At 36.7% G+C, this 22,706-nt stretch overlaps 2 protein-coding genes across 6 annotated transcripts; one reads left to right on the top strand and one right to left on the bottom strand.

Moving 5' to 3' along the window:
* Positions 1-381: 381 nt before the first annotated feature.
* Positions 382-5,644, bottom strand: LOC110834967 (protein CFAP276). The gene is made up of 3 exons (XM_022074683.2): positions 5,451-5,644; positions 4,472-4,917; positions 382-3,420 (listed from the first exon to the last, which is right to left on the bottom strand). Exons 1-3 carry the CDS (start codon positions 5,529-5,531, stop codon positions 3,231-3,233), a joined length of 717 nt encoding a protein of 238 aa, XP_021930375.2. The 5' UTR covers positions 5,532-5,644; the 3' UTR covers positions 382-3,230.
* LOC110834948 (endosome/lysosome-associated apoptosis and autophagy regulator family member 2) lies at positions 2,197-16,892 on the top strand. 5 transcript variants are annotated; one of them, XM_022074632.2, is made up of 16 exons: positions 2,197-2,514; positions 8,440-8,563; positions 8,667-8,868; positions 9,097-9,244; positions 9,731-9,920; positions 10,122-10,360; positions 10,688-10,973; positions 11,525-11,745; positions 12,360-12,599; positions 12,936-13,168; positions 13,845-13,986; positions 14,191-14,393; positions 14,568-14,753; positions 14,988-15,120; positions 16,019-16,273; positions 16,365-16,892. In XM_022074632.2, exons 2-16 carry the CDS (start codon positions 8,515-8,517, stop codon positions 16,407-16,409), a joined length of 2,772 nt encoding a protein of 923 aa, XP_021930324.1. In that variant the 5' UTR covers positions 2,197-2,514; positions 8,440-8,514; the 3' UTR covers positions 16,410-16,892. The 5 variants fall into 5 exon arrangements, with proteins under 5 accessions (XP_021930324.1, XP_021930322.1, XP_021930320.1 ...); XM_022074630.2 differs by lacking the exon at positions 2,197-2,514 and adding an exon at positions 3,590-3,788; XM_022074628.2 differs by lacking the exon at positions 2,197-2,514 and adding an exon at positions 5,652-5,892.
* Positions 16,893-22,706: the final 5,814 nt, after the last annotated feature.

Genomic DNA, 22,706 nt, shown 5'->3' with positions numbered 1-22,706 from the left:
TCGTTCTAGGCCACTAGAAGAGACAAAAATGTTACGCTAACTGTTAAACAGTATTGGAGATAAAATTGCAGCGCAGTCCAGTTTGTTGGACACATGCGCCTTAAACAGTAAATTTAAATAATACATCTTGGATTAGACAGATTCCTTATTCAGAATTACAGCAGACCATACATTAACAGTTCTTCCTTTTCTCTTTTATTTTCATTACCCCATTTTTATAGTCTTTTTCCATTTTCCGAAAAGCTGGGCTAGAAAAGTAAAATTTGATATGCAGTTTTTTATCTACTGATTGTTAACTGGAGGTATGTCAGTGCTGAACTGATGAACATAAGAAGTAGGAGTTACCAAATTTAATTAGAAGAAAAGTAAAATGTTTGGGTATAATGTGCTCGTTATCATACATCTTTATTATATTACATGGATCCATGAGTTAGATAACAGTAGGATGTGGAATAAGTTGTAATAATACATGTTACAAATGCATCAAACCATTACATACAGTAAATAAATTATACTACCTGTTCATATTATACAAAGAAAAGAAAACCTTGAAAAAACAATAGGACATATTTGTGAACATTAGGAATTTATCAGCAGAGTAAAAGGAGTGTTATTAGCAGCAGAGGGAAGGTATTACACTTGCTGACTTCTCGTTTGCAATCAATGAAGCCTCGTAAATCACATATTGTTTATATCGTTAATAACACCTGAAGTAATACAACACAGTTTACCACAAAGCTAAAGTATACCTACATAAGAGACTATGATACTGTGTCAGATTTTACATGTATGTCCATCTACCCACATGTCGGCCACAATGAGTTGAATGTGCAGCAGTACGAGAACCTTTATTTCTCGATGACATTCAGTGATTTTTGTTCTTTATAATTTTTCACATTCGTAGTGGGATACTGAGTAATTATTTCCAATTTCAGTGGCACTGCTGGGATAATTGTTTCTAATCTTTGAATGTGTGGACTACATTATTTACACATTAGGCTGAGAATTCTTATACATGTGCATATAACAAAGAAATTAATTTTTTTGTTATTGGTAATTTGCACCTTTGTCAAATGATGCTATTATATCAGTGCTGCATTTTTCCCCATCTGACTGGAAAAAAAACTAGGGAGAACTTGGAGAATAGTTTTGAATTAATTTATTCAGTTTGTATTAAATTTAATTATACTATTAAACATATGTTCTGGGTTTGTCTTTGCCAGACATGTGCTCACTATTTCTGTATGTTGCAGTGTCTTGTCTTGGGAACTGAGATTATAAGTTGAATTACTTGTATTTAATTACTTGAATTACAGATTATTTTCCAGATGTGACAAAATATAAAACCTTTTTAGTTCAGTTTTTGTGATTTTTGAACGTAAGTTATGTACACTATACCATATAAAAGTTGTCTTCATATAAACGGTTGCATTATCATCACCAAGAGATTTTAGGCTTTGCTTACATGTTTTGTGTTGTGTACCTGAATTTATCACTTCCACCCATTGCAGAACTTGTATGTCATCAGAACTGTCTGAATTAAAGTGTAATATATACTTCTGATGTAGAAATATTATTCTGGAGTAATCAACAGAAATGTCTTCATTCACCATCACAAATAACTGTTACAGTTACTTTTGTGTTTAATAATATGCATATCACATTAAAAGGCTATATGTAATTTGCTACATTCTGATTTTATATTTAATTATTCTGAGAATGTAGTTACATAATTACATTTATATAAATGAATGCATTTTAGAAGTGACGTTTAAAGGCTCGAATGATATTTTAAGCCATTGGGTTTGTATGAATGTGTGTGTTTCGTGCTTTAAGTTTAGACCCTTCATTGATTAGAGCTTGATAAATCTGCAAACATTTTAAAAGGACAGATATACCATGTGTGTCAAAGTCTGTGAACTAATGTTTGTGAAGGTGTCATATTTTAACTAGGGCTGAGTGTGACAGATTTGAAAGATTACTAATCTATGTGAATGTTTAAAATGCCTTGAAATATGTATCCATTTAGCAATAAATTACATTATAGTGGTAGTATTTTTCAAGCTGCTTCCTTGCATAATGTTTTATTCATCTCATGAAAGTGAGCTTCCATGCACTGTTTTGTGTTAAGTAGAGTTCACTTAATTGTATGTGACTGCTGTAAATTATATTCGGTGTTAGCGAGCGTAGAAAATTAAAGAGGCATGAATTTGGAGTGTTCTCCACATCCATACCAAATTTGATGGCAATCCACTCAGCCATTTTATAGGTTGAATATTACCACTGAGGAATTCCATGAAGATGCAGTTGGGTTGGATTATGTAGTGTCTTACATGCGCAGAAGAGGTTGCGCAATGGCGTCACCGGTCCACCTCACGAATTTGACAGTCTGTTACGTTGCTGTTCGCGTGTATTGTATATGAAGTAGCATGAATCCAGAGTTTACATGTGTGGCACATCCATAGAAAACTTGATTAAAATGTGTTCTGCCTTTTTCTAGTTTTAAAATACCCGGTGAGTAGATTGGCATAATTGGTTGTGGTTGGGTTAAATAACATTAGGTTAGGTTGGTGTTGCGTATGTACAGAGAATCGTGCGCAATGGCGTGTTGTTTTGTTTCTCAGCGTCCACAAAAATATTTGAAGAATTTTGGGAGTATCACTTACAGAACAAAGAGGTTGGGATCTCTTGTTTTGTTTGTCTCTAATTAAAAGTTTATTGAGAATGGGATCAAGTAAGTTCTTCCATTATATAGGCAGCAAAGTCCATTTAGAGTACACAGTCTGAATATCCATGCAGTAATTATTTGTATATAATAGTTAGGAGTGTCTAGACATTAAACATTTGATTTGTGAATGAGCTGTGTACATTCATTCATCATTATTGGCATAGATAAGGGTGTACAATGATTTTTTTTTTTTTTTTTAATTTTGCTCTTGGTGTAATGCAATTGTTATTTGCTACAGTCTTCATACTTGATTTACTTTTGTGTGTGGCACATCAGAAGTTAGTGTCACATAGTTATTATGCAAGAAGATAGGTGCTGCCTTTAAAATGTTGATAAACTTTTGCCAGACTACATGTTACAACAACTCAGAAAACAGTTATCATCTTCAGTGTAATGTTTTAAGTTATCATATGTGTAATTTCATTATCATATGTTACTTTAAAATAACATGTGTTTGAACACATAGTTCACTACTTGTCATGTACTTTGCCCATTGACGTTTTCAAACCTTATAGAAAACTCCATCTTCTCTGCGGGAGTAACCTGCATTAGTTTGAGCAGCATGAGGTGATGGTATGCTGAGGTTAACATTATAGGTGTTGGAACGCTGTGTGATACCACCAAATTTGATAGGATGGCCTCGTGATATGACTGCAGGTGGTGGAATGTGTTTATTATTTCTCAGTACTCGCCTGGAACATGGGCAGAAACATTAAAGTGTGAAGTTTCACCGTATATGAATAGAATGCTCCCAAATGTCAGATGTTTAATTACATTTGTAATATATGTTTTATTTAGTTCAGTGTTATATTGGAATTTATCTTGTAATGGACTCTTATAATCAAACTACACTGTTTACAGGTTTAAGGAAAATATGGATTACATGATTTATTTACGTCCTCTTTTGTAATGTGATGTGTTTATAAAAATACATCGTTTCGTAGCTAGTGTTTGGCATGTTGTGTTATCCAAAGCAGGGCCATCTCAAGCAACTTTATGTAGCCTGCGGCTGCAGCGGCCTTGGCCACAAGGGGGTTCTGCTATCTAAGGCATCCATCGGGTAAGGAACTTGTGACGCACTGAACAGTGCTGCTAAGATTATGTGTATTTACATGTGGAGTTGTTCATGACATGTGATTTGTTTCATGAATCAGATATTTACTGAGCAAGTTCTGCATGTCTGTACCTGATGAAGAAATTTGGGTTCAGTAAAATTGTAATAAAGAATGGCGAGTTAAACGAAAGTGACATATAATGTGCTTTAAGAAAGTAAATTACAAAAGAGATTTGGGTACTTGTGGGTTATCGGGACACATCGCTTTAAAAATAGGTTAGGTTAGGTTAATGTGTGTGGATAAGTGACATATACTTGAAAGTTATTATATTTTATTTCAATAAATTACAACTAACCTAACCTAACCTATTTTTAAAGCGATGTGTCAAGGTTATCCACAAATACTGAGAATTGTAAATGTCTATTCTCATGAGGGTCTTGAGAAATGTCACTTTGGTGAAAACATATTTCCAGTTTGTGATGAAATTATAGTCATGCAAGATAAAACCACTTTAATGAGGAACTATTATTATATCTGATGGTAAAGGGTGAGTATTTTTGTTGTCGTGGAGCTGTTGACTAGATTATGTGACAATTAGACACAAGTACCAAAAACTCAGCTGCGTGTACAGTATTTAAAACTGCCTAAATTCATTCGTGTGTGTTATAAAATTAAATTAATTTATTACCAAGTTTCACGTCCCAATGTCTCAGACTGTAAATAGACGTCAGTAACCTCTGGAAATACTGCATCTTCGTGTCTGTACGTTGAATCAAGCACAAAATCGAGTTTGTCACGTGGAGCGTTGTTGCAAACGTAGACAACGGATTTGCGTATGCTGTTAAGTGTGTGATGTGCAAATAGACGCTGCCAGACTAGTAGATTTTTTGCCCAGTTAGGATTCTTCTTTAAATCAGCTTGACTATCTACCTTCGAATTAATCTTTCCTTTTTGTTTGTCATGTTTTCCGTTCTCCCTGTGTTGATTTTTGTTAGGTTGCATTGTAGGTGGAATGTCGATAGCCTTTGTGCCTTTGGTTTGTGTTTTATTTGAATCTGGTACTTCATTGTCTTGTCTTGTAATCTTATTCTTCAGTGTAGGAACTCTCGTAATTTTTGCTGGCTGGATCCATTTCTGTAAGATATCACATATGAACTATCATATAAAAGAAATTAAAAAACAACCCAGTTATTTTAAATTTAATACAAATTTTGGTATTTACCGTGTTAGCCTGCCTAACATTTTAAAAAATAAAATTATAAAGTCTGTTTTTCTTCCGGGCTTCAGCGGGACTCATGAAACGCACTGTTAGCCGGCTAGTGTATGGAGAGTACCACTGAACCACAAAAGTAAGACAGAAGACTTTTTATTTATGTATTTCTTCACAGTGTTAGCCGGACTAACATGGTTAACACGAAATCTCAGCTTCTACTCCCAGTTACGTATATGAATTTTATGGCGTAAAGGAAGTTATTATAATGCGCTTTTATGTATTAGTTTATGAACCGAATATTTAAATAACGCAGTAAGATGAGGAAAATGAGAAAATCACAGACGTGCCGTTGTCTTATTCCTGTTGAATGAACGTCACTTTTCATTAAACGAACTACAAAGATGACAATTATTAAATTCCGTTGCAGAGCATCAAATTTGTTATAATCACCTACGTCAATTGGAATTTCGTCGATGAAATGTCCTTCTCTGTCCAAAAACGGGATTGGGCCATAATTCCGTATTTGCTTTCCCATTGAAAATATATATATTTGGAACAAACTCGACGTATAACAACCACGAAACGAGATTATACGAGAAAAGTCAGTTCGTATCCATAGCGACAATCTGTTTTCACCGGAAAGTGCGAGACAGAATCGATCGTTTCGTGCTAGCCTCGACATACGCAGTGTCAAACCAACTGCGAACGGCTGACATTTGTTTTTGTCGGTTTCAATTGTAATTTTGCCCCACAGGGTCAAGTGTAACTGTCTTTACACTTCAGGAGGAATGAATTTGTACGCAGAAAGGAAAATTATGTGTGTGTTTTTATTGAGTTTCCTTACAACATCTGACGGCAGTAATTACGATGACCAGGATTTGGACCCATGCAAGGAGGTAGGGAAGATACGAAAACACAGGAATGAAATAAACACTGAAAGTCCTTCTTTCGTCTTAATGTTGACATTCGCTGTGCCACAAGAAAGTGAAATTTCCTCTTGGACAATAGCGTACCTTTGTAAGGTAGCTTGTGGGGCACTCGTGTATGTTATCTATTTTCGATTTTATTGGCTTTTAGTACATTTTTAATACGTTTTTATCACATTGAAAAGTGTTATTTTTGTTGTTTTAGTATGTGTTAACATTAATCTGCAGTGCACCATATGTTTTGCTACTGTACCGGTAACCTCTTATTATTTTATGGATATTATTAACTCTATCGACAAATTTAATTTCTCGTAGTTAGTTTAATAATATATATATATATATATATATATATATATATACATATACGTAGTCGGATTTCACTTCGGTGTATACAATTAGATTGTTGTTGAGATTATTGATATAAATATGCGAAAATAACTGTACGAACTATGCAATATTTAACCATTCTTCGGGACTTTTAGGCGCTGGTTTCGATTGTAATGTTACTTATAGTGTGGGCACACGTTTTAGGTGGAGAATTAATGGTAATTAATTTAATCTAAGTTGCATAGTCATATGGTGAAGCGTTTAATGCGGATGAATAATAGTGTAAACTAATTATAAGTGTTAGTTTATGCTGTATTTATGTATTTAGAAACGTAATGCATCATATGTTAAAGATAATCTCTTCTGTTACTCATTCCATTCTATAAAAAAATTGATTTGGTTTGAATATTTATGAGGATAATATTTCGTTGGCTTAACTGCTGTTTTGTAGGCCTAGATTTTTATATTAAATTTACATGACATATTCTATATCATTGGTTTAGTCTATCAAGGATCTATGGAATGCAAATGAATCTTAAAAAAACAAAAACAAACCACGAAGCGTCCGACTTTTCTGTGTTTGGAAATTTGATTTAAGATACATTTCGAAGTTGAAATGTTTCAATGGCGAATGCGAGTGGACGAAGTGAGGACTTTGTGTTTGTGAATTTACACGTGGGACTGATTCATTTGATGTTCTGGCTTTAGTCGAATGGTTTTCACCTAAAAGGTTTAATGTTCCATCAACAATGGAGCCTTGAAATATTCTCATCTCCTGATTTTTCGCGAGAAAGCCAACGTACTTCAGAATGTAAGAGTACTTTTTATGTGCACTACCGAGCTCTTCATAAAGAACATGACAACACGAAAATGTAAAAAGGATTTCGATAAAATTTACCACTTTTACTGCCTGATAAAATCATCAGCTTTAGTGGCATTTTCAGACTTGCGAAAGAGTCCATTACACGCTTTGTATTACAGATTGAATGTGTGCTTTCAGGATGCTAGCGGAAAGTGGGACTTTACTTTGCTATCGCGTGTGGTTTTGTCATATTTGATAACGATAACGTCACTAAATTTGGTTCGGCTTGATAATTAGCTGCGCAGTTCGGACAGCGCAGTTCTGGTTTGTATGGGTTTTCCTCTAGGATTATACCCATATCGCGTAACAGCGTATTAAATTGCTTCATTAAGACCACAAATTTTGACAACAAAATCTCGCACTCCTCACACGAACTGTGTTTTTGATACAATTTTGTTGAATAGTGTATCAATTAATTGAAAATTGCACGTGAGACGACACAGTTTTGATCTGAGCAGTTCACTCTGTATAAACAATTGAACGTATATGGCCGCATTTACTAGGAACATCTGGATAATTCAGAAGTGTTGAACGACTCAGAACACTATTACAGATGAAGATAATTCCATTGTGATGGGGCACTGCACATTTCAGTCGACACAGTACCTGAACGAGTAATTCCCTGACCGATGGATTGGTCGTGGTGGCCCGCAGAAGTGGCCTCTGCGGTCACTGGGTCATTAGACCTCGGTCCCCGAGATTTCCACGAAAGAACGTGTTGATAATTGGACGTATTAAATAAGATACATTTACATTTCTTGTTCTCTTCAGGGCCAGATGGTTTTAATTACAGTCTGTTAATACTTAATGTCACGTTATTAAAAATTATAGTAATTTATTATTACAAAGAGGTTCAAATATTTCTCACTAATTTTCTTTAACACGTTTCTTTGGTTTGTATTTATTAATTATTCGCCTGTAATTTAAAGCAATGAACATTTTTTGTTCCACATAATCCAATATTTAGGAAAATGTGTGCTGACTGCGCAAAACACATGGGCAGGCTGTCGAATAGGAACCCTTGGCCTAAGCTATTTAGATTTTTTTTAGTATGGTGACCCATTTTCTAAACGTTTGTATTTAATACATTCCCCAAATAATAACAATCTGGAAACTAGACATTCAGCAAATAGATTGATCAGAGTGAGATACGAGGTTTTTATGGTGATGAGGGCATTGATGATGTGGGTTTTGGTGCTTTGTGGATTCATCAGTAGATACTGACATTTCAGACAAACATGTTTCTCTGAAATGTCGGCATCTACCAATGAGTGTACGCTGCGCCTTAACCCAGAAGATTGTCGAGGGTTTACTTTTGTGTGCTTCAGGGAGACTACCATTATGAACTGACGGAGTGTGATCTGCAGAAGGGACGCTGGCGAGTTCAAGTTCCCAGCTCTGGCATGTGTACCGACAGCAGCCCCAGTCCAGCAACAAGAATCAATAATTGCAGTGAGTCCTAAGAAATCTTTATCCTTTCCTGTTTACATGATGCACGCTACGTGAAGAATTGAATTGAATTTTTATCTCCCACCATTGTCTCTCTTTCACGCAGAAATATCATGCGAGGCTGGGTATTATTTTGACTTGGGAGACCTGACATGTCGTATGTGTCGCCCAGGAACATTTTCCTTGGGTGGAGGAGTTCTGTTTGACACATGGGATGAATTACCAGAAGGATTTTTTACGCAGGTCGAATCATTCCGTTCCTCCTTCAGTTCGCTTGTCAGATACGGTAGCGAAGTCAACTGTAGCAAGTAAGACATTGTGAACATCATTATTGTGTATTTGCTGTATTTTGTAAGTCTGCAAGTGGTGTTAAATGCTGGTTTTATTGTACTCCAGTAATTTATTTTGCGACAGCTAGTTTTGTTCTTAGAACTGAAATTTCAGGTGGCATAAATAGCTAATTATTGATATAATTATAGAATTGTTTATGCAATGATGAGAGATGATACTAGATTCTGATTTTTTTTTTGCCGCAGTTATGGTTGGCAACCAAGAGGTGACTTTATAGCTTCCTCAGGAGGCTCATGTGCCGCAGCACTTACGTACACCGTGCATCTTGTGAGACCTGGAAACCTGTCCTATCTGTATCAGTATTCTGACAGGGATATCATCTTTGACTTTGAGGTAACTATTTTAAATAGATTGTTTTGAAATGTTCCTGATGGCTGACGGAAATGTTACGCCATGAAATGCATCTTTTGGCGAAATCTGGAAGTAATTAGTCGGTACTTGTGGGTTATCGGGACACATCGCTTTAAAAATAGGTTAGGTTAGGTTAGGTTAGGTTAGTTTAGGTTAGGTTAGTTTAGGTTAGGTTAGGTTAGTTTAGGTTAGGTTAGGTTAGGTTAATGTGTGTGGTCAGCAATAAATAACTGAACAAGCTAACAGATAACAACAACCCTAACCTAATTTAACCTATTTTTAAAGCGATGTGTCCCGATAACCCGCAAGTACCAATTAATCTCTTACTGAAATGTCACATTTACCTTTTAATTTATTTTGTATCTATGATATATGGATTCAGAATTGGTTGAAAATCAATTAAAAGAAAGTTTCACGTACCCCGTACTTTGACTAGATTCTTAAACCGCGTTTTACGTTTCGATTTAGGCCCAGAATGATCAGTGTCAGTCCATTCAGGATTCAAAAGAGTATCGTTGGCCGTCATTAACTCGCGAAGGTGAATGGAAGCAGCAGACTGTTCATCTGAAGACTGGTCAGAATGTTCTTCAGTGGAAAACAATTGGAATGGACGTACATCAAGGAAAACCAGTGTTAATAAAGTCAATTGAAATTAGTGGTAAGCAAAAGTTCTTTGTTGTTTTATTAATCTGTCTGGTATTAAGTATTATGGATGTACAGTGATAATACTTACTGTTTCAAAAGCACGACGTGGCAAAGCGCACACCAGGGTTGATGTCAAGATGAACGCGAGTCAATCAGCACATGTATCAAAGTATGGTATTTAATTTGAATGCAATTTTTTTCTCCGTTTCTGTAGGCGTTGCCTTTGCCTCCTCATGTAAACCGTGTCGTGCCGGAACCTATAGCCAAGGAGGAGCTCGCTCATGTCTCGACTGCCCCGAAAATCACTTCTCTGAACGCGAGGCCCACTCTTGTACACCTTGCAACAATATAACTGAGTTTTCACCACGAGCGTCCCCTACCTGCGTCACGCGAAAACTGTGTACGCACAACGACTACTATGAAACACGTACTCCATGTGATTCCAATAATCAGGTGAATTACTTGACGTCTGTATTTCAAACGAACGTGTAAACTGCAGATATCAGAACCTTGTCATAAAGCACACTTTCTCAAAGCTAAGCAGTAGTTTCTTAAAAAAAAAAATAATGATTAGTGTGTTCTGTATTAAATTTTACATAAAATTCTTTCTCTTATTAATAAATATTTAACAATTCAAGCACCGTGTGTCTGTAAATAAACTTACGTATTTGTAACATTTGCATGTTTTTCTTTAATTTTTTTTTTGGATTATCCGGGGTTTCAGTTATCCAATGCAGATAATTGGGAGTTTAGTAAACTGGAATTTGTCCTGTCTTCCAGACGCAAGAAGTTTACAAGTGGCTTCAGCCAAAGATTTGTCGTGATGATGTTCCTGAAGCAATGCGTTTACCTCCAGCAAGTAAGAAACATGAGTGTCCACCCTGTAACCCAGGAATGGATTATCGCAATGGCTCTGCTTGTGAATTCTGCCCTAGAGATACGTATTCAGACGGGAAGAATGGCTGTAAACGATGTCCACCTAATACTTCTCCAAATTATGGTTATCAAATTCACTATTGGACAGAAATGCCGAAGATGATGAGTGCTGCATGTATGGAAGTTGATGGTAAGAAACTGCACGTAGTTGCCCAGACGAACTCGGCATATAATTGTGTGTGATGGATTTGTGCTTTAGAATGAAGTCGCGTGGTAGAGAATTTTATAGTCTTAAATTTTATTTTTTCATTACCAGTTATTTAACTAATGCAAAGGTGAGATATAATATAATGGGGCCAGCGTAGCTCAGTCAGTATAGTGACTGGCTACAGACTGGATGACTGGAGTTTGATCCCCGACGAGGGCAGAGGATTTTTCCTCTAGCCTTTGTGTCCAGACCAGTTCTGGGGCTCACCCAGCCTCCTGTCCGATGGGTACAGGGGTCCTTCCCCCGGGGGTAAAGCGTGGCCGGGACGCGATACCGACCCCCTTCTAGTGCCGAGGTCGAGAATAATCAGGAGCTATACCTCCTCTCCGCCCAAGCGCCTACATGGCATATAGTGGGATAGATTTACTTTACTTTAAAGGTGAGATATAATAAGAAAAATGTAAACAGACTAGCAACAGCAGATTTAATGGGCAAATTAAAATTCTGATATGATTTTTTGCTCGTTATTGTAGGGTCAAGCTGCAGCAGTAGTGACATGGGTTGGCATTGTGCAGGATCATACATTCGTTCAGGAAATCATCACACAGATGGCGCATACCTCTTACTCTCCCTTAATGTCGCTGGCTTTCGCAGCAAAGGAGGTGTAAGTGGTGGGCGTCGGTTAGAAGTCGGACGGATAACCTTCAGCTTCGAACTGGATTGTGAGAGTAAATGTGAATTCCTGTTCATGCAGGTGGGTTAATTAAAATTCTAAGGTATTAATATTGTTAAAATCCCATGGCCATTTATAAACCGTGTTTAGGCAGAAGTCGGTAACCGTGACGACTCATTAAACGTAATAACTCTGGACTCTGAAGAGTTTGTTTCGCGTACGTAAATATTATGTACCCGCCTTCTGTCAAATAGATCATTTTTATATCCGTCAAGAAAAACTGTCCATTAATGGAGAAATTATTGTTGCCTGACAGAGTCATTTAAAAATATGTATTTATTTATTCATGTATTTAGTGGATTAATATATTGTTGGTACTGGATGTCTTATATACTACAATGAATGAAGATGAGTACATGTAGCTACTACTGTGTTTTAAAAACATTCAAAGTTCTTTACCTGGGAGAGCGTCCTCCGATCCTATGGGTTCTGGGGATAAAGCGAGTAGAGTGTGAAGCTGATGGTCAAGAATAAGTGGAGCTGTACACTCACATCTCCATGGCATCGTGATTAATAAACCTTAGGGACAACCTTGTAGTATGAAGTAGATTGCTTTTAACATTTCCAGATATTTGTAGATGTATTTCAAGCTTCGTTGCGTATATAATTGTCCTCTTTTCTTTTTAACAATTTAGGGATCAGATTCCAAAGGAGTGACGTTGATTCAGAGATGGACAGAGTCGCAACCAATACAAGAGTTCTCCCATTCAATAATGCTGAATGATTCCTACACCTTCAGCTGGGCATTTCAGAAGCTGCAGCTTGGTCAGAACAACAGAAACGTTAGGCTTGAAGATGATGTCGCAAAGATCTATTCAATCAACGTGACTGACACGATTGATGGGGGGGCAGATATGTGTTTGCCATGTCATCAGGTGAGTGAGTGTATCAGAAATGTGGTGAATTTCTTCACTAGCTGAGCATACCATTAGCTTTTCCAGAACGACTGCTGCATGAAATTAATTAACTTCACAATTTGTCCTCGTATTTATGTGACGTTATCTTTGTCAAGTACAAACACTTTCTTATCTTAAGAATTTCCTTCCCGTGTAATGAGTACATCAGAATAATGATTTATATCATTTTAATCTGAAGGATGGCTTAAGAACAATAAATATTGAAGAAAATGTGACCTGCAGTAACCATAAACAAGGTATTTGGCCGATAAAGAAGATAGAACAAACTTATAATGAACATTGAACTTCCTGTAGGATCCAGAAGAACATGGATGCATACCTTGCCCACCTGGACAGTTCATTGATCCAAACACAACGGCTTGCATGCCTTGTCCGCTGGACAGCACCGTGTCCGACCCTCTGGCGTATGGAGAAGATTCTTGTCAGCCATGTGGACCTGGACTCACCAGCTTGGATGGTGTTTTATGCACGACTAAATGTGTTTTCATGTTTGATGGAGCGCACTATGATCTCTGGTTACTGGACAAGTAAGACCAGTGTTTAAATATAGATTTTATGTCTGTTTGAAATTTATTCTTTACTGACCTTGTAAACTATAGTTTTCTCTAATACATCAGCAGCCAAAATTCCATGCAACATAATAAAACTCTACTAAATGTAATAGAAATATGTTGGTATTTTTATTTTACTTATTTAATGGTTCATTCTAATCTGATTCTCACTGAATCTAAAAGAATTTGGGACGCATTTTGAACTAGAATCTGAGGTAATAACATGACGTCTTTACATTGAAATGGCAACACAGTTGGTTTTAGTGGGTCTGAGTGTAAAATTGTGCAATTATTTCTACACTGGAAATAAATGTGATGTGTAAATTTTGTCCAAATTCTACTGTTATATAAAAATAATGCATTTATATAATACTATGTGTATTTATTTCATTTTATTCTTTCCATATATGAAGTGGATTTTTAAAATATAAACCTAGTGTCTTCACTCAGTAATATTTAATTCTCGGTATAATATTCGTGCTGAAGCTCATCGGTAATAGCAATATTCGCAGGAAAGTTTATGAACCTGTAACTGGGTGTTAATCTGTTGCCGGGACGGCAATCTTACTGCTCCTGGAATGTGAAGATAACTTTGACAATATTTGTGATTACAGCATTGCCTATTTATACTGTTGATTGTTTCATGTTACAGGCCATTCCTGGTGAAAGGGAGTAGATTATTTACAGCTTCTGGTGCACAGTATTACCACCTTTTTAACATAAGTTTGTGTGGACAATCAGCAGCTCTCTGCACAAACAACGTGTCGTACCAGATCGAAGGCCAGACCTCCCAGGTGAGTTTCGAACAATAATTTAATAATTGTATGTATTTCGAATTGTGTTCTAGCGTTATCCTTGTTCTGTTGGTGTTGTGTATTTCCTTCTATCCATTATAAATAAGGAAAAGGTTTGTTATATATATTTTTATACAAAAATTTGTCTTTTGTAATAAAAATTCAATTTCATAAATATTTTAAATAATTCTTCAATTGCAACAGGTTAAATCCTTTGTGTGTCGGACAACTATTGTTCCAAGTCAGTCAGCAGAAGAGGACTTGACTCTTTCGACGCAGTCTGTCACACTGGGAGACGAGTTGGTTGGTGTTACAAAAAATGTCTCCTTCATGAATATGCAAGTGATTGATGAATTTGTGAAGATGGGTCACCATGATGATCTGCATTTTTACTACTCAACACCACTGTATGTATCTCTATATATATATATATGTTATTCATTGGTTTAACTGATTTCGTCGTTATAAACTGTTATCTTTATTATATACATTCAAAACTGACGGTGCGTGCAGGAAGTGTTGGCCATACAACGCGGAGAGATGTACATTAATTTTGTACAAAAATATTTATTTGATTTCAGTTCTACACGTTCATGTCCTCAGGGCCGAACAACTATAATTACATTACGTTGTGACCCAGACCAAAAAGGAAATGGAACGATTCATCTTCCTTCAAAGTGTCCTGATGGAACATGCGACGGTTGTAATTTCAACTTCTTATGGGTCAGTGCATCAGCCTGTCCTGTGTGCACAGAAAATAATTCCTGGTCAGTGTTTCATAAATTTATTCTTTTTGGGTTTAATACTTTTTTTTTTCAGGAAAGTTTAAATCATTAATTATCAATTTTTTTAATCATGTAGAGCTGTAGTGGCATGTGTACTTATGTAAAGTTCTGCATGTTAATTTTCTGACGTGTATTATAATGATTTTAATTTATCAGGTGATTTTTTTTTTATCTGTACTAATTACGAATTCCAGTTAATTTATTTGTGTATTACAGGATGGTGAAGGGAGAGTGTGTGTACGGCATGCAGATGGTTCATTACCTTCCTCCAACTAATTGCATTATGCCATCATCGATGCCAGCAAAGAAAAGGATTCCATGTACAACTCATATTCCCTTGGAACTTCAGGTGGATATTCAATAACCAAAACCTCTTATCTTTTTGGAAATCAATGGGCTTGTTTTTTCTATTTCACCGGGTTCATCCGTAACATTTTGATAGTGGAGCATTTTTGAGTACAATATTTGATCAGGGATTTATCCACCTATAAATATTTGAAGCCGAATTCCCTTCATTCTTCACCAATTTATAAATGCCAGTAATCATCTCCATTTCCATACGCCCTGCAGCAATTTGTGAGACTGTGGGTCGAACGAACCCCTTTACTTTCCTCCGTCTGTACGAGAGGCTTCTTATTTGCCCCCCGTTACCCTGGCCGGCTGCCGAGCCTTCCCGGTCCTTACTGATTCATTTCACTGCCATGCAGTAGCCATCACCAGAAGCACGTTTGCAGGATTTTGAAATTTAAATTACTCATCACTTCCTCTGCCTGTACGTTCACTAGTTTCTTGGCTTCCTTGTGTTAATAAGGGAATAAGAACTGATATTTAAAAATTCTTAATACTAGAAAATTATTTAGATCGCAAAATATTTTTCATTGTGGTCAAAGTCCGAAGGTTTCTGATGATGGTGCGTTATATTATGTAAAATTATTCTTTTAATAAAAGTACATTTCGCAAGCTGGATTCTGCTTCCATCTTCAGGAAGACATGGAGGTCTGAGGCTACGTCACTAGGGGAGCCCAACAGATAGGCTCTCTGTCCTCGTCCCCTCTTTCCACGTAAAGATGGAAATAAGATCCAGATTCTGAAATGTCGTAGTTTCCATAATTTTATAATTGAGACAATAGGCGAGGCATTTTTTTACATATTTTGCATTATTGTTCTTGCATCCAGGCCCAATGTGGTTATAAAATATATCCAGTCGGTTTTTAAATATAAAAGTACGTTAACTTCCTCGCCAACAGATAGTGATTGTTGTGACGGTGGCACTCGCCCTCTTCTTGTGCGGTCTCATGCTTTATTTCTGGAAGAAGACGCAACGTCTGGAGTACAAATACATGAAACTGGTGCAGTCGGCTGGGGGTCGTGATGGCGAAGGGGAGACGGAACTTGCTCCGGCCGAAAGTTGCGCGCTTGACGATGGCGAAGAGGAAGAAGTTCAATTCAGCCATCCCCTTACTTCTGGGATTTTGAACCGCATCATGGCCATGACCAGCAAGGTAGGATAACTCGACTTTCTGTATAAGAAAGACGTTGGTACATACCACGGTACTAAATTAATCTGTGTTAAACCACTCTTTTTCTTTCCAGAGTGAAACAGGAAATCCGTTTGAGACAATTCAACTAACGAAGTAAAAATGCTGTCATCTGATAATTTAATTAGAATTCCATTTATTACCTGAGGGACCACTGTAATTAAATTATACGGAAGTGATATTTACAAAGATTAGGTCATTGGGTTGTGCAGTGCGCCGAGTTGACGAGTGGTCTGGAAGAGCGTCGGTAGAATGTGAAAACTTTGTCACCTCTAACTTCTTCAAAATATCAACAGTTGTGATAACGTGCAAAATACGTCGATATATAAATATTAATCCTTGAAAAACGTGCATGTTCTGTCCCCTTTGAAGGAGTAGTTATATCAGAGACGGGAAGAATCGGTTCCGAGAAAGCTGGTAAGTGCCAAAAAATATCAGATTGACAACTAAAACTTTTAAGATGAAAAATAAATGCTGCCTTCTTCACATTGTTATCAGTATTATTGTGAGGTCACAAGAGTAGTTGACTTATATCTTAGAAACCCCAAATCAGATTAAAGTAAAACAGTTCATATTGTGTTCATTCGTGTATTTATTTTTCTTTATTCTCTCCTTTGATCAAGTCTACGTCTGAGCTACAGTAAAAGTCTGATGTAACGAGGATGACCTATAAAACAAATCCTTTTTAACACATTTTTTTGCATGGTCAGTGGAAAAAGGTTAATTATCGGAACATCTGCCGTCAGTGGCCGCGTGGTCTAAGGCGTGGGCCTTGTGCAGCTTGGTCACTGGGATCATGGGTTTGAATCCCACTCGAGGCATGGATGTTTGTCCATTCACCTACTACCACCCACTGATAAGAAAATGATAATTGCAGGCACTCGGCTGTCTGCTTTACATAACGATGTGATTTGTCTCTTAGGTTTGTTTTTATAAAACATTTCAAGACCATGTATCCATAAAAAATTAAAAACTGCGTAAATATCTCGTGTTTCAAGTATGATATCCAGCAACATAACAAAGTCATCATTTGTAATATATAATTATTTATATTCCAAATGTTAGTTCTCGTGACAACAGACTTATGCTGTATACATCTGATATTACTGTTTTGTTTACTGTATATTAAATCTGAATATCACTATGAATTTCTGAACATTCTTAATCATACTTTAAGGAAAGATGCCTTCTAAGAATTACATTTAATTTGGTATTAAAATTGGTTTTGGAAGTATAAACGTATACTTCATTATATGCTTTGAACAATTCATTTTTTTGGAATATTTTAGCTACCAACAATCGCTTTTGCATGTAAGGAGCTGGTCTAAAATTACAGTTGGGGTAAAATGAAATCTGTTTTATTGGCAAATATGTTCCTCGACTGTTTTTATATTCCGTGTCGTTATGTTGGTCATTCTGGTATTCAACTTTAGTGAAATATGGCGTGTTGAGAGAGCGCGGTTTTCAAGCTTCGTATGCAAAAGTATATTTCTGACGTTTGTTTTACGGTTTTATAATCACAGTTTATCTGCATTGGAATCCTAATATTTGTGATCATTTTATTGAAACAGATAGACAGGTGAAGACTGGAAGTAAGTCTTACGTAATGCTTATTACTAATCGGATTCTTTTAATAACTTTTAAGGTTATGGTTTCGGAAGAAGAGCATAGAAGTGCTTGAGAAAAATGTGTGTTAAGGCTAAGTGCAAGTTAGTTTTCATGGCATTACATAGGTCAGACAACACCAACATACTAGGTTTGTAGTCGAACAACGCATTCGTTGCAACCAAGAGACCGAGCTACAGGGGCAAATTTTTGCAATTGTTTTATCCAGTCAGTGAATGAAGTTACCTTTGATCCACATTTATTTCGTTTCATTTAAATGGACGTGTATTACACGCATAATGACTTACACAGGCCACTTCATGATCCGAACATTTGTTTTTTGTGGGGATTTAGTGCAAAGTGAATATTTGGCCTGTTTGATTATGGACCAGTCTGCGATACATGTTTACGACGACAAGGGGAACATCTTCAACGCGTTTTCTGAACCGGTAAGTTTGTCTTAAAGTTTATTTTGTTTTCTTGCATAGTGTTCGTAATGGATCACGTAAAGAGGGTTACATTTTATTTCAAGCAATTCGTCTTCATAACACGTTCCTCTAAGCAGGGCAATTACTTTTAATTTTGTTTGTGTTTTCCATTGTTATATTTTTAATACTTAGGTTCGTTTGGAACTGACAGTCTATAGCTTTTTAATACATTTTTTGGTTTATTCATCTGTTAACAACCCGGGGTTTCTACGATTTGATTTATTCTTTCATGTTATGTATTGATTATAATATGGTAATGTGTTTCGAGCTGTAGTTAGTTTAGTAAGCCACCGCTAGAGTACACCTCCTTTCAGTTGCAGATACCGGTTAGAAAGCGTAAGATATTTCATTACTGTCGATAACTAAAATATTCGATCGATAAATAAAGCATCATTGGTGTGTACATGACTCGTCACTCCATGTTTTCTTGTGATTGTTGGCCTTTTAACTCATATAGAGCTAATTTTTAAGACCTTGTAATACATTCATGCGTTAATCATGTTATTACATATCGAGTTTCGATTAGGTCGATGTTATCGCATATCGCTTCAGCTACCAACCCCCAACAGAAATCACTATTATATCTACTACTCATACTCGAATACATTGGCTTTCACATTATTGAAGCTCTGAAATCTACTTTATTTCATAAAACAATAACAATTTCGCGTGATTTTCCTTACTTCTGTGTCGTTATAAATTATATGCAGTCAAAATGCCTTTCCTCCAATTCACTGCTTCAAGTCGTGCCCCAGAACAGCTTAGCTAATTGAAAGACTGCGATGTGATAAATGAGGAGTGATCATTAGGAAAACGAGTCTGGATTTGCTGGAGGAGACGTGTGGGCTACTGGAAAGTGCCACGCGGTTAATCCACAATGTACTTAGCGTAACATTTATTTATTTACGTAGTTTGTCTACGACGAATATAAAGGACTGATGTTTACGTCCTATACTGACTGGATGGGGCAGAGTCTTTATTAAGAAACCACAGGCCTCTATCCTGAATAACATTAATCCAATCTGTACCCTCATATCCTAGTTAATTAAGATACTTTTGAAAGCGTCTATATGTTTAGATAATTTATATGTGGAGTAAGGGTACCTTACGACGTTATTTGAGTGCTATGGTGAACTTCGTCTGTAGCTGGTTATTGGGTCTGGCTCAGAGGAGTCATCGTTCTGGTAGCCGTCCCCAAGGAGACACCGGAAGTGTGCCTTTGGGCCTGCGCTGGTTAATCAGCCAACATGAATGTTTTCTTTACAATAGAAAGTAAGACGTTAAACAGAAGTTTTATCGTCAGTGTCAATACTATCAAGGTCACAAACCTTTTCACTTTTTTTAAACATGTTTTCTATGACGAGGTTCTGGTCTTTTATCGATACGAAACTGAGGAAATTTAATATATTTTCGCCAGCGCAATTAGTATTGTACTGGTTGTCGAAAAAACGATGTACATTTTCCTTCCAGAAGCTACAAGTCAATGAAAAGTTTTTTTTTTTAAAAAAAAGGAGGAAATCAAGTTAAATAGAAAAACTTCCTTACATTTTCATTGTTATTATTCTGTTCATGCCTCAGATCCAAATACGAGAAAGTTAGAGATTTACTTCTGTTGTTAGTATTTTATTTATTTATTTAGTGTTCTGTCTGACGACAGGTCCATATGAACAGGATCCTTCCATCCTTTTCTCGGACTGGGACCTGTTCATATACGTTCTTGGCAGGTGATCCAGAAGTGGTTTGCCATTGCCTTCTTCTGTGTGTGAATGGAGTAATTGTTGGGATGCCACGGAGGAAAACTCCGTGTTGCCTAGACCACGGCCTTGCCCAACACAAGTTATAAATTCAGGCACCGCCGGGAATCGAACCCGAGACCCCACGATTACAAGGCCAGCGTTCTAACCGCTAGACCACCGTGGATCTACTTAAGTTAGTAGGCGACAATAATTAATCCACTGTTGTAATCCGTCTTTCGAGAAATGTTTCTGCGGTGTATTGACTGTTTGGTAAATATATTTTATCTTGTGTTTCTTTGGTTTTAAACTACGAGAAACTCGTTGACTCTCTTAGATGCTGTGAACGCAGGATAAAATGGACATTTTTGCTAAGTGATACATAAATGTTCAGTTCACATAACGGGGGTCTTACACACATGTTTCGATCTTCATTTATTTAGGGCAATACGAAGTTCTGATCTAATGTTTGCATTCATTTGCAGGGTTTAATTCCAACACCCCTCTGTATTTTCGATAATGATTTTTTAAGATATTGTAGGTGCGTCATATTGTGATTTTATTTAAAAATAGTTTTAAAATATATTAAAATTGTCCGTCAATCACAATAAAGTAATATAAGATAATTAAATAGTTAAAATATTATCCTTTGTTCCGTATCGAGTACTCGGATTTACATATGGAACATTCTCGACATGTAATTGAATTTAAGAGTTTATAACATACACCTGATGACGGCTCTATGAAAGCCGAAACATGTCGAGAATGTTCCATATGTAAATCCGAGTACTCGATACGGAACAAAGAATAATATTTTAACCATCTAATTATCTTATATTATTTTATTGTGATTGACGGACAATTTTAATATATTTTAAAACTATTTTTAGATAATGTTTTTGTTTAGTATCTGGAACCTTGGTAGTTGATACGATATTGTAAACTCAATACTTTATTCTTTGTTAGTCGTTCGTTGTAACAGAGGGAAGGAATAAGATACAGGGAGGCGAGAGACCGCCCATCCCCCACCGGTACACGCCTAAACAAATGAGTACAAGTGAATTTGAAGCAGATTTGGTCAATTTCCCCTGGGTCAAATTTAGAGGCGTCACACCACCCACGTGCATTCGAAATGTGTAGAAGCTGACATCTGAGCTGCTGGAAATGCATTTCGATATGATGGATAGCCCGGCTTGACCTCGTGGTCTGTCTGTTGCCTCTACACTCATGGGAATTGTTCCGCGTGTGTACGGCGTGATGCAGTCGTCATGGCAACTGTCTGCTCTCGGTTTATTCCCAGTGGTCGTCAAAAGGGGGGGGGGGGAGCCCCCATGATAATTAAGCCTTAAATCAGTTTTAATACGCACATGTTCGCGAGTGTAATGCCTGTGTTATTGAAATGTGTACGCTTATAACTGGAGAACGGATACACTGATTTGAACTAAACTTGGCATGTTTATTCCTTGAAATCAGGAAGAAATTTTTGACAGGTTAAAATTTCGAGAAATGTCTTGGGTCTGAGTCCCGGTGAAGATTATTTCTCTGGCTTGGAAAAGTAGGAAATAGATCGGGAACATTTGGGTTTCGTTCTTCAGACTCAGAATATGAACCGAAGACGGGCTTTTGTGAATAAGGTAATGAACATTAGGTTTCTATAAAATTCTCCGATATTGTCGTATGGCTGAGCGTAGTGTCAGCTTGTCAAGACGGGCTCTGCTCCGAGTTGGCGTGATTTAATATTTACGGTCAAATACTTTAAATATCTAATTCATTTATAACGACGTTTTTTTAAGTAGGCCAGATTGTATGGAAGCGAATGATGATAATCAGAAAGGAATTGCAAGGCTTTGGCCCAATGTCGGACATTTTCCCGGAATTTGCCTGGAAGCTCTCGAGACAATCACGATGTAATTCAGTCATGACAGCCGGTCTTGGCCCGAGATTTGAACCCAGGATCTTCAAAATTCTTTTAAGAAATACCTTCTTGTATCTTTATTTCGTTTTTCGTAACTGGAATGGTTTTAAAAATAGCATATCGTTTTCATAAATTTTTTTTGCTAAGTCTCGTAATATCACTTTCGTCTCCTTTAGTGACATTTTTTTCGGTTGTGTTGGCAGACCTTCATATTCTGCTCTACCATCAATAATATGCGTAACAAAAGAAAACACACTTGTTCCGTTTTAAAAAAAGATTTAATTAGTGTTCAGTTACTAAGTAGGAGTAGCTGTTCTGTCCAGAGACTGGAACGAATCTTAGCTGCTAGTATTTTGCCATTTCTTAATTGCACTTTACAAAATTAAACTCACTGACTTAACAGTAACATATTAACCTTACAAGACCATCAGTTCTTCTCATTATATCGTATTACTTTTCATCTTTAAAGTATCTTAATTTCAGCGCATGCCTCGTTGACTTACGAACCCCACATTTAAATTATTTCGGACAAATTTCTTTTACGTCTATACTGCCATTAAAATTGTTTTAATTAACTACATCAACGATTCAACAGTGAGCCTTCCTGACGACAGACAAGACGGAACAAGCCGTGTAGTCTGGTAGTAGAAGTCTAC

This window comes from Zootermopsis nevadensis, unplaced genomic scaffold, assembly GCF_977971745.1.
Source record: "Zootermopsis nevadensis isolate Lab colony 2312 unplaced genomic scaffold, Znev_1.0 Znev_ptg000023l, whole genome shotgun sequence".
Classification (NCBI taxonomy): domain Eukaryota; kingdom Metazoa; phylum Arthropoda; class Insecta; order Blattodea; family Termopsidae; genus Zootermopsis; species Zootermopsis nevadensis.
This window is presented reverse-complemented; position numbering and strand designations above follow the sequence as displayed.

Bases quoted from the DNA above. Each gene is read 5' to 3' on its own strand.
- LOC110834967 (XM_022074683.2), bottom strand. From the start codon at position 5,531: ATGGGAAAGCAAATACGGAATTATGGCCCAATCCCGTTTTTGGACAGA. The intron at 4,918-5,450 runs GTAGGTGATTAT...GATATCTTACAG, and splicing joins TCGACGAAATTCCAATTGAC to AAATGGATCCAGCCAGCAAA. The intron at 3,421-4,471 runs GTAATAAATTAA...CCCATGTTCCAG, and splicing joins ACATTGGGACGTGAAACTTG to GCGAGTACTGAGAAATAATA.
- LOC110834948 (XM_022074628.2), top strand. From the start codon at position 5,785: ATGAATTTGTACGCAGAAAGGAAAATTATGTGTGTGTTTTTATTGAGT. The intron at 10,974-11,524 runs GTAAGAAACTGC...TCGTTATTGTAG, and splicing joins TGCATGTATGGAAGTTGATG to GGTCAAGCTGCAGCAGTAGT. The intron at 14,394-14,567 runs GTATGTATCTCT...ATTTGATTTCAG, and splicing joins TTTTACTACTCAACACCACT to TTCTACACGTTCATGTCCTC.